Source organism: Aquarana catesbeiana, linkage group LG03 (genome assembly GCF_042186555.1).
Source record: "Aquarana catesbeiana isolate 2022-GZ linkage group LG03, ASM4218655v1, whole genome shotgun sequence".
Classification (NCBI taxonomy): domain Eukaryota; kingdom Metazoa; phylum Chordata; class Amphibia; order Anura; family Ranidae; genus Aquarana; species Aquarana catesbeiana.
Genome location: NC_133326.1, coordinates 14168704 through 14181172, shown reverse-complemented (window position 1 = coordinate 14181172; position 12469 = coordinate 14168704). Strand labels below are relative to the sequence as shown.

General features: G+C 44.3%; 1 protein-coding gene across 1 annotated transcript in view; it reads left to right on the top strand.

Annotated features, from left to right (window-relative positions):
* The first annotated feature begins 1328 nt into the window (after positions 1-1328).
* MAP2K1 (mitogen-activated protein kinase kinase 1) overlaps positions 1329-12469 on the top strand; it is a 62020-nt gene continuing 50879 nt past the window's right edge. The window contains exon 1 of the mRNA XM_073618304.1: positions 1329-1570. Coding sequence (XP_073474405.1) covers positions 1452-1570 — 119 coding nt within the window. The 5' untranslated portion in view covers positions 1329-1451. The remainder of the gene's footprint in view (positions 1571-12469) is intronic.

Below are 12469 nucleotides of genomic sequence, written 5' to 3'. Positions count from 1 at the left end.
ATATTTAGTCGTGTATTTATTTATTTTATAATGTATTTGTTTTTTTTAATATTTAGCAGTGTATTTATTTATTTTACAATGTATTTGTTTATTTTGTAATATTTAGTCGAGTATTTATTTATTTTACAACGTATTTGTTTATTTTATAATATTTAGTTGTGTATTTATTTTACAATTTATTTTTTTTTTGTAATATTTAGTAGTGTATTTATTTATTTTACAATGTATTTGTTAATTTTGTAATATTTAGTTGAGTATTTATTTATTTTTACAATGTATTTGTTTTTTTTTGTAATATTGTATTTGTTTATTATGTAATGTTTACTCGTGTATATATTTATTTTATAATGTATTTTATTTATATATATTTAGTTGTGTATTTATTTTAAAATGTATTTTTTTTTTGTAATATTTAGTAGTGTATTTATTTATTTTACAATTTATTTGTTCATTTTGTAATATTTAGTTGAGTATTTATTTATTTTTACAATGTATTTGTTTATTTTGTAATATTGTTTTTGTTTATTATGTAATATTTACTCGTGTATTTATTTATTTTATAATGTATTTTATTTATATATATTTAGTTGTGTATTTATTTTAAAATGTATTTTTTTTTGTAATATTTAGTAGTGTATTTATTTATTTTACAATGTATTTGTTCATTTTGTAATATTTAGTTGAGTATTTATTTATTTTTACAATGTATTTGTTTATTTTGTAATATTGTTTTTGTTTATTATGTAATATTTACTCGTGTATTTATTTATTTTATAATGTATTATATTTATATATATTTAGTTATGTATTTATTTTAAAATGTATTTTTTTGTAATATTTAGTAGTGTGTTTATTTATTTTACAACGTTTTTTTTTTTTTTTTTTTGTAATATTTAGTTGTGTATTTATTTTACAATGTATTTTTTTTTTTTTTGTAATAGTTTAGTAGTGTATTTATTTATTTTACAACGTATTTGTTTATTTTGTAATATTTAGTTGTGTATTTATTTTACAATGTATTTTTTTTTTTTTTAATATTTAGTAGTGTATTTATTTATTTTACAATGTATTTGTTCATTTTGTAATATTTAGTGGTGTGTTTAATTATTTTACAATGTATTCGTTTATCTTGTCATGTATATATTTTATGTATCATTTATTGTGTCTTTCTATACATTGTAACATTTATCAGTGGAGGTGAAAGGTTCCTCTTTCCCGGAGCTCAGCTGGTGGAGGTGACGACCCCTCGGCCTGCCAGCAGGGGGCGCCTCCGGCTCTCTCTCTCGCTCTGGCTCGCGTGACGTATTTCCGAGGTCCCTCTGTCTGTCCAGGCGGCTCCTCCCATTGGCTGCTGATAGCAGAGATACAATGTAGCGGAGTAGTCCCCGCCCCCCGGATGCGGAGACAGTGACGGCCCGGAGAGTGGAGGAGGTGGAGGAGGATTCGGATCTATGCAGTCAGAGAGCAGTCAACCGGCCGCAGCGCAAAAAATGCCGAAGAAGAAGCCGGTCCCGATCAAGCTCAACCCCACCCCGGACGGCACGGCGGTCAACGGGACCCCCCTTCCAGAGTAAGTGTTGGGGGGGGGGCCCTTAAAGGGGGAGACCCCCCCGATCTCTGTCCTCCACCCAGGAATTGCAACAGTTCCTGGTGTCCCCAATCCTGACATTCCTCATTGGGGGAGGGGAGGGGGACACTTGATGCATGAAATCCTCAGGTGTCACCTTGTCTCCCCCAATCAGATGCTGCCATTGACCCCCCCCCCCCCCCCATGGACATCCTTTATGGGGTGACATCTCCTGCAGCAAATAAAAATATTGAGGGGCGGGGCGTTCTTCTCTCTGAGCACCCCAGGAATTGGGGGGTCCTGTTGCATTTCCTGGTGTCCCCGATCCTGACATTCCTGATTGTGGGGGAGGGGGACACTTGATACATGGACTCCTCGGGTGTCACCTTGTCTCCCCCAAGCAGATGCTGCCATTGACCCCCCCCCCATGGACATCCTTATGGGGTGACATCTCCTGCCTCCAGCAAATAAAAATACAGACATGAGGGGGGGGGGGTCTCTTATCTCTGAGCACCCCAGGAATTGGGGGTCCCGTTGCATTTCCTGGTGTCCCCGATTCTGACATTCCTGATTGTGGGGGAGGGGGACACTTGATGCACAGACTCCGGGTGTCACCTTGTCTCCTCCAATCAGAGATAATGCCGGTGACATCCCCCACCCACCGCCATTCCTATTCATCTCTATGGGGTGACCTCTCCCTGCTTGCAGCAAATAATAACACAGACATTGGGGAGGGGGGGGGGGGGTCATCCCTCTTTAGTACATAGTAATTGCACTTTGTGGGGTGACATCCCCCCAAATAATACAGACTTTTGGGGGGGTGCCAGTGACACCCCCTGCCATGGTCATTCATCACTATGGGGTGACATCTGCAGCAAATAATAATATAGACGGGGGGGGGGGGGGGTGCCAATCCCTGCCATGGACATCCCTATTCATCCCTATGGGAGTGACATCTCCCCCCCCCCCCCACAAATAATACAGACATGGGGGGGGGGGATTGCCAGTGAAATTCTACTGCAGGACAGTGACATATCCCATCCCCCACCCACCGTCATGGACATCCCTCTTCATTGCAAACATTTGTGGGGTGAAAACTCCCTGCCTGCCCCCCAATAATACAGACGGGGGGGGGTTGCCTCTCTTTTCTGTGTACCCCAGGAATTGGGGGTCTTGTATTTCTAGTTAGTGGAGATGGGGGGGGAGACATCCTATTGCAGGACAATGACAGTCCCACAACTATGACCATCCCTATTCATTCCTATGGGGTGGCATCTCCCTGCCTGCAGCCATTAATAGACATTTGGGGGGCTTTTTTCTCTGTGCACCCCAGGAATTGGGGGTCTTGTTGTCCCCAGTCCTGACGTTCCCCGGTATTGGGAGGGGGAGTGACACTTGATGCACAGGCATGCTACTGCAGAACAGTGACCCCCCCCTCCCCCGCCTTGGTCATCCCAATTCCATACATACTCATTGCACTTTATGGGATGGCAGCAAATAATATAGACTTTGGTGGGGTTTTCCTATTTGCCCCCCAGGAATTGAGGGTCGTGCTGAATTTCCTGTTGTCCCCGGTCCTGACATTCCTGGTGTTTAGGGGAGGGGGAGTAGATACATGGACTCCTCAGGTGTCACCTTGTCTCCCCCAATCAAAGATGCTGTCAGTGGCAGACATGAGCCTCATTGTACTATGATCGCCCAATCACCCGTCACTCCACTCTGCTGGCTGCACCTTAGGCTCGGCTCTGCATCGCATTTATTGCAGCAAGAATGTCATATAAAGCAGAAAAACTCAGGGAAAGGGGGGGGGGGGGGGGGGGGATCCTCCAGTGCAGTGGAGCTGCCCTGGCACTGCAAGAATGCTGGTTTTAGGTCTAAGGCAGTTCTACTTGCCCAATCCTATGCTTCCTATAGGCCAGTGATATGCATTTAGAAGACCTCCAGCTGTTGCAGAACTACAAGTCCCATGAGGCATAGCGAGACTCTGACAGCCACAAGCATGACACCCAGAGGCATGATGGGACTTGTAGTTTTGCAACAGCTGGAGGTCCGCTAATTGCATCTCCCTGCTATAGGGGCTCATTCACATAAGTGGCTGGGAGGGGCAGTAAAACCAAGTGGTTGGGCTGTGGTTTAACCGTTCCCTGATCGTCTACCTGAACACTGACAAGGCAGCAGCCGCTCACGGAACATCTGCAATTCCTGCTGTGCAGCTGCGGCAACCTGTGAACGGCATGCCGCTTTCGGTAGGCAGTGCCATTGCCAACTGCCACCAATGCAATTCTGTGGGGCTGTGATGCAACCACACTGCGAACAAGTGCGATGCATGCAGTTGTGGTTTTTGGTAGCATGGTATTTACAGGGTTAAGTCGGGCAGTGGGGAGGTGGTGCCTCCATTCACCGCCTGTTTAATGCCAAGGAAGGGAGGTTCTTGGGGAGCAGAGGATTGCATAAGAAAAGAATTGCATGTTTTGTTTTATGTGAAAACTACTAATCCCATCGCCTCTCCATAGAGATGAACAAAGCCAGGTCTGGGTGACCACCGCGGCTCCCTCCATAGATACAGTGGATTGAGTGTAGCCATCCTAGGACACAGTCTGGTCAATAGGGGGTCCCATAAACCCCATGAACCAATACCCCCTGCTGAATCCCCAAGGAACGAACTTATTGTGACCTTCGTGCCCCTTCAGTTTTTTTTCCCTACATATTTCAACCAGACCTTGGTTGACCTGCGCTTGTTATGTGGATCGGCCTGATGAACGGACACACACCCGCCTGGAGTTCCCACCCATGTAAAAGGAACATAAGCATGTCGGAGCCCATTCACATGTGTGGCAGCCCTTGCCGCCCTGCTGAAAAGCGGTGTGCGGTGGATTGCTTTTCAGAGGGCGTTGAGGCAACTGCCCTGCAAATGCCACGCCACTGCGCCGCAGTCGCATGAATTGCACGCTCCATAGCCTTGCATGGGTTGCATGTGGCGGCGGTAACGCTTGCTGATTGCAGCGTGCTGCTTAGGGTTTTGCTGCGGCATGTGAATTGCTGCATGCTCTTGTTGGGGATGGTAAAACCACGGCTCAACCACCTGGCTTTACCGCCCCCTAGTGGCACTTGTGAACCAGCCCTTCTTCACAGGATCGCCAGCTGAAGATAAAAGCATCAAAAAGGAAACAAATGTTGCAATATGTTACTTTGTTGTCTTTGGCTTTATATCTACTTTTAAATGCATTGTGTTAAATCGTGCATGGCGGTTTTGTAATGTATGAGATTAGTGGCGGCGTCTATCATTGACCAGTTCTGTAGACATGGACCATATCAGTAATGTGATGGATTTATTTCTGGTAAAGGGATGGATAGGATTCCAGGAGAGGAGGCAGAAAATCTGATCCCTGTAGTGAAGTCATATGAAGGATGGATGGGTGCGGGGTGCAGGGTTTCAGTATATGACGGATGGGTGGGTGTGGGGTGCTGGGTTGCAGTATATGATAGATGGATGGGTACGGGTTGCAATATATGAAGGATGGATAGGTACAAGGTGCAGTATATGAAGGAAGGAAGGATGGATGGGTGTGGGGTGCCAGGTTGCAGTATATGAAGGATGGATGGGTGCGGGGTGCAGTATAGGAAGGAAGGATGGGTATGGGGTGCAGGGTTGCAGTATATGAAGGATGGATGGGTATGGGGTGCTGTATATGAAGGATGGATGGGTGTGGGGTGCCAGGTTGCAGTATATGAAGGATGGATGGGTGCGGGGTGCAGTATATGAAGGAAGGATGGATGGGTGCGGGGCGCAGGGTTGCAGTATATGAAGGATGGATGGGTATGGGGTGCAGGGTTGCAGTATATGAAGGATGGATGGGTGCGGGGTGCAGTATATGAAGGAAGGAAGGATGGATGGATGGGTGCGGGGCGCAGGGTTGCAGTATATGAAGGATGGATGGGTATGGGGTGCTGTATATGAAGGATGGATGGGTGCGGGGCGCAGGGTTACAGTATATGAAGGATGGATGGGTGCGGGGCGCAGGGTTGCAATATATGAAGGATGGATGGGTGCAGGGCGCAGGGTTGCAATGTATGAAGGATGGATGGGTGCGGGGCGCAGGGTTGCAGTATATGAAGGTTGATGGGTGCGGGGCGCAGGGTTGCAATGTATGAAGGATGGATGGGTGCGGGGCGCAGGGTTGCAGTATATGAAGGTTGATGGGTGCGGGGCGCAGGGTTGCAATGTATGAAGGATGGATGGGTGCAGGGCGCAGGGTTGCAATGTATGAAGGATGGATGGGTGCGGGGCGCAGGGTTGCAATATATGATGGATGGATGGATGGGTGCGGGGCGCAGGGTTACAGTATATGAAGGTTGGATGGGTGCAGGGTTGCGATATATGAAGGATGGATGGGTGCGGGGAGCAGGGTTGCAGTATATGAAGGTTGGATGGGTGCGGGGCGCAGGGTTGCAGTATATGAAGGTTGGATGGGTGCGGGGCGCAGGGTTGCAATATATGATGGATGGATGGGTGCGGGGCGCAGGGTTGCAGTATATGAAGGTTGGATGGGTGCAGGGTTGCGATATATGAAGGATGGATGGGTGCGAGGAGCAGGGTTGCAATGTATGAAGGATGGATGGGTGCGGGGCGCAAGGTTGCAATATATGATGGATGGGTGCGGGGCGCAGGGTTGCAGTATATGAAGGTTGGATGGGTGCGGGGCGCAGGGTTGCAGTATATGAAGGATGGATGGGTGCGGGGCGCAGGGTTGCAATATATGATGGATGGGTGCGGGGTGTAGGGTTGCAGTATATGAAGGATGGATGGGTGCGGGGCGCAGGGTTGCAGTATATGAAGGATGGATGGGTGCAGGGCGCAGGGTTGCAATATATGATGGATGGGTGCGGGGCGCAGGGTTGCAATATATGATGGATGGGTGCGGGGCGCAGGGTTGCAATATATGATGGATGGGTGCGGGGCGCAGGGTTGCAATATATGATGGATGGGTGCGGGGTGTAGGGTTGCAGTATATGAAGGATGGATGGGTGCGGTGCGCAGGGTTGCAATATATGAAGGATGGATGGGTGCGGGGCGCAGGGTTGCAATATATGAAGGATGGATGGGTGCGGGGCGCAGGGTTGCAATATATGAAGGATGGATGGGTGTGGGGCGCAGGGTTGCAATGAATGAAGGATGGATGGGTGCGGGGAGCAGGGTTGCAATGAATGAAGGATGGATGGGTGCGGGGCGCAAGGTTGCAATATATGATGGATGGGTGCGGGGCGCAGGGTTGCAGTATATGAAGGATGGATGGGTGCAGGGCGCAGGGTTGCAGTATATGAAGGATGGATGGGTGAGGGGCGCAGGGTTGCAATATATGATGGATGGGTGCGGGGCGCAGGGTTGCAATATATGAAGCATGGATGGGTGCGGGGCGCAGGGTTGCAGTATATGAAGGATGGTGCTGCGTTGCCCCCCCCCCCCCCCCCCCCCCAGTCCTGGGTGTGTCTGGAAGGTGAGCAATCTCTGGGACATGTCAGGAATGTGCCCCTCCCCCCCTTCCTCCCAGCTACAGGTTTGCAATGTTCAGACACGCTGCGCTGGAGATACCGAGAGATCCAAATCTTATAGATTATAATCTGCAGAACACCACATTGCTGCCCCGATTTCGATGTTCTGCCGTCTGACCATAAAAACAAATGAGTTGGACTGCCCAGTACATAGTTGTCTGCAGTCCAAACCTGTCCATTCTACAGGTTGGGGACTGTTCAGATATAGATATATAGATTTTATGTTACACCATCTATTATATGTACAGTATAATATACCCAAAATAAATATATATTACCCAAAAAAAAAAATGATTGCCAACAGATTCTGTACATTATTTTATTACAGTTATTTACATAGAACCAAATATATATATATATATATATATATATATATATATATATATATATATATATATATATATATATATATATATAAAATTTTCTTTAATTATATGGGGGGGGGGGGATGATATCTAAAGATATCATCTATCATTTTATTCCCCCCTATATAATTTAGAAAATTATATATACATTTTTTTTATATATATATATTTTTTCTTTTACCTCTATATAATTAAATATATGCATTTTTAAAAATTTTTTTTGGCACTCACGGAACTATATATATATATATATATATATATATATATATATATATATATATATATATATATATATATATATATATATAGCATAGTGGCTGTTGAAGGACTTAGCAGTAATCACTTAACTAGCTGATCCCTTCTGCCTCCCCTGCCCATCCCTCTAATGCACACGGTGCCAGCACTGCACTGGAGCGGTCCTGGCAATCTGTATTGCTCTCGATCTGAGCGTGCCAGTACTTCACTAAGATCATTAATTCCGAGCCGCCTGCGTTCTAGTCCTCGGTGATGGTGTATAATAAATCTATGGGAAGGTGAACTTTGTACAAGCCGTCATATCTCTGATCATGGAGGTGATATTTTGTTTCTTTGCACCTGTGCTGTCCCCTCCCCTTTGGTAAATCCCTCGGGGTGTTCTGAGCAGCTGAGAGGGGCAGGCTGACACCACTCCTCTACTGTCTAATTAAAAGGGCTTCAATTATCACTATTACAGCCGTCTCTGTGGGGCACGTCTTGCTTTTGAGCACCTGTCCTTTCTTGCTGTTTATACCCTCTCCAGTAGAATTATTAAAGCTGAACTCCGGGCACAAAAACGTTCATGTAAATGTATTCCTTAACCATTTGCTTATATGCAATGAAAAGAAACCCTTTTGTTGCTAGAGACTTTTTTTTTTTTCTTTTTTTTTTTTTTTTTCATGTTTTAAAAAATAATTTTAGGACCCCCCGAAGATTCTTGTAAAACCCCCAAATATGATATATTTTGTTAGACACCCTAGAGCAGAAGTCTATGGCCCTCCATTTGTTCAGGAACTACAATTCCCATCACAGCCTAGTTACAGTCAGGTCCATAAATATTGGGACATCGACAAAATTCTAATCTTTTTGGCTCTATACACCACCACAATGGATTTGAAATGAACAAGATGTGCTTTAACTGCAGACTTTCAGCTTTAATTTGAGGGTATTTACATCCAAATCAGGTGAACGGTGTAGGAATTACAACAGTTTGCTCGAAGATTAGAATTGTGTCAATGTCCCAATATTTATGGACCTGACTATATGTCTGTGAATGTTAGAGTTTTGCAATGCCTCATGGGACGTGCCCGGCAACAGCTGGAGGGCCATAGTTTAGAGATTTCTGTCCTAGAGAATAAAATATTGGTAGTTCCAGTTTTTTTTTGGCGCTCGAAAACACAACTGTTCAGTAAATAAAATAAACACTAATGTTCCAGTGCTCAGCATAAATGAGTACACCCCTTTGTGAAAAGTAACATTGTAATCAATATCGCAATGAACACGAGAACAATTTCCAAAATTTTGACCAAACTGAGCTTTATAGAACATTTGTTTAGCTTATTACATGAAAGTAAGGTTAATAATAGAACTTGGATTACAAAATCTTCAGTTTTACTCAAATTTGTTGATGCGAAAATGAATACACCCCACACCAAAAACTACTCCCATCTAGCATTTTGTATGACCTCCATGATTTGTAAGGAGAGCAGCAAATCTCCTAGGCATGGAAGGGACAAGTTGGCGACGTATTGCAACATCGATCTTTTTTAAATTCCTCGAGAATGACCTCTTTTAGAGGTTGGATGCTGGATGTAGAGTGATGCTCGTCTCTTCAGAATTCCCCATAGGTGTTCCCCGATTGGGTTCAGATCAAGAGACCTACTTGGCCACTGAATCAATTTCACCCGGTTCTTCTTCGGAGATGCAACAGTGGTCTTAGATGTAGTGGCCTTAGATGTGAGTTTTAGATCATTGTCATGTTGGAAAAGTGCACGAAGACCAAGGACACGGAGTGATGGTAGCATCTTCTCTTTCAATATAGAGCAGTACATCTGTGAATTCATGATGCCATCAATGAAATGCAGTTCTCAGACACCAGCAGCACTCGTGCTGCCCCACAGGAGGACACTGCCACCACCATGCTTCACTGTAGGTACCATGCATTTTTCTGTGTACGCCTGACATTTGCGACGCCATACAGTTTGGAAGCCATCAGTTCCAAAAACATTTATCTTGGTCTCTGTCAGGGCTGGGCTCAGCCATTCCTTCTGAGTTGGCCGCTCAGCTGTTGGCTAATTACCAGCTCCTATCTCTCGCCACAGTTACTCAGCTGTTGATGATATCCTGCTCGTCAGTCCTGCCTACTTAAGCCGTTCAGTCCAGAGGATCTCTGCCTTCGCCTTGGGGTCAACATTACAAATAATCAATCTCAAACACAATCTCCTGCGATCTTGTTCAAGACTGGCTTTGCTGACATCCCTCCTGGCTCTAGATCCTGTTTGCTGTTCCACTACATTGATTCCTGACTTCTGGCTTGGCTGACTATCCGTTCCGGTTACTGAACTTTGGCTTTGTTTTGACTACGTTTGTTCTTTTTACTTTTATTATTAAACAAGTGTGGTTTAACTGTATTTCTGTCTCGGCCTGATTTCATGGTTTCTGACAGTCTCATCACTCAAATGTACAGAGTCCCAGTTAGGGGTGCAACGGATCGTCACCGATCCGTGATCTGAACGGGTCAACCTGTTTGGATCGGCACACACGCGATCCGCAGAGCGCTCCATTGCCTCCGCCTTAGGAAAGGCCACGGCTTCGGCCTAGCTCTGGAGCGGCGGCCTAGGTGAGCGGTGCGCTGACGTCGTCATCACCCGCCTCAACAAGCAAGCAATCGTAGGGGAGATGTAGATATTACAGTATGGGGAGATGTGGGGGAGATGTGGATATTAGTGGGGGAGATTTGGTTATTACAGTGGGGGAGGTGACGTGGATATTACAGTGGGGACAGAGATGTGGATATTACAGTGGGGGAGATGATGTGGATATTAGTGGGGACGGAGATTGTGCATATTACAGTGGGGGTTATGTTTATTTGTCTTTTTTTTTTTTTGCTGATCCGAAAAATGATCCGATCCGTGACTCTGATCCGAGGTACGATCCAAAACCGTGAGTTTTTTTTTTTTTTTTTTTGATCCGTTGCACCCCTTGTCCCAGTAGTCGTTTGCTTTTTCAGCATGGGCCCAGGCAATTTCTAGGTGGGCTTTTTTGTGCGTGGGATTTAGGAGAGGCTTCCTTTTGTGGACGACGCCCATGCACGCCATTCCTCTGCAGTGTACGCCGTATTGCGTCACGGGAAACAATCGCCCTAGTTTGGCTTTCTACTTCTTTAGCTAACTACAGGGAACTTTTCATGGCGATTTTCTTCAACCCTTCTCATCAGAATATATTCCTGTCGAGGTGATAATTTTCATGGATGGCCTGGATGCTAAAAAAAAAAATAGTATTCAGTTATATTTTGTGCATTTAGGGATAAGGCCAGCTTTTTTTTTTAAAACAGTATGAGCTCTTCTACATGAAGCCATCTTTCATATGACAACACGTCCAGTATCTGGCACTACTCCAAGCAGCCTGCACATTGCACTTCTTTTTTTTCTTCTTCTGCTTCTTGGCCACGTAACAAATTTCAAAACCGAGCTACATTTAAAGGGGCCTCGTGTTTTCATCTGCTGGGAGCCTATTGGTACGTAGTTACTTAATTTGAAAAAAGACAGACACAAAGTCCATCTAGGTGAACCAATAGAGAACCTCCATATACAAAATCCTATATCAAAATTTGAAGTAGAGGAAAACGACAAAGCATGATCCAAATTGCTCTAGGGAGGAGGGGGTGGTGAATCGGGGAATTCGGAATTGGATAGTCCCTGGATCCACCATCCCTGGTGTTGTTATAAATGTTAGTATCCACTCCAGTCATATTTTGGAATGCTTCCATCTTTGTTTAAACAAAAAAAAAAATCTATTGAGCTTGACTATCTCCCTCCTAGGTATTTATACAAGGGATCATATCACCCTTAATCTCCTCTTCTTGAGAGAATAATTTCAGTTCCTCTAATGTTTCTTCATAGCTGAGCTCCTCCATGCCTCTTATCAGTTTGATTGCCCTTCTCTGCACTATTTCTCCGGTTCCCCCAAATCCTTTTTGAGAACTGGAGCCCAAAACTGAACTGCATATTCCAGATGAGGTCTTGGGCCCCATTCACACCTGAGCGTTTTGTAGCTTGAAGCCTCAAGCTACAAAACGCTGAAGGGGAAAAAAAAATAAATTATTCTCTATGGAGATTGGTTCACATCTCCACCCCAAAACGCCTGAAGCCAAACGCCTGAAGCCAAAGTTCTGGAGCTTTTTTCTTTTTTGTAGCTCAATTCAGGCAGATTTGGGTGTTTTTTTTTTTTTTTTCTTCTTTTTACATTGTGACCTTTTGAACTGTACAAAAACGTGGAAAAAACGCACGACTTTCTGCCTGAAAACGCTACGCTCAGGCGTGAATTCAGCCTTACTAATGATTTGTATAGGTGATAAACTGAATAAGCTTGCAAGCAAACCAAACTAATGACTCAGAACCTTCTTAATTGATACAGCTGCTGGCACTGATCCCAATCTCATAAGTGCATAAATATATAAAAACAAATAAAATGCCGCTCTATATTAAAATTACCAATGTGATATGACACATATATAATGCATGAATGTCTTAGTGAAAACCGTGGATAATATTAAACATAATAACATATAAAATGTCCATTGTGCTGGCAAATTAAACAATAACAGATGAAAAGTGCCGTACTATATTGAAGTAACCAGTGTGATATGATACACCTAAATAAAGTGCATGAATGACTTAGTGCAAAACGATAATATCAAACCTATTAAGTAATACAATAAAAAATGTCCATTGTGCTGGCAAAGTAAAATCCT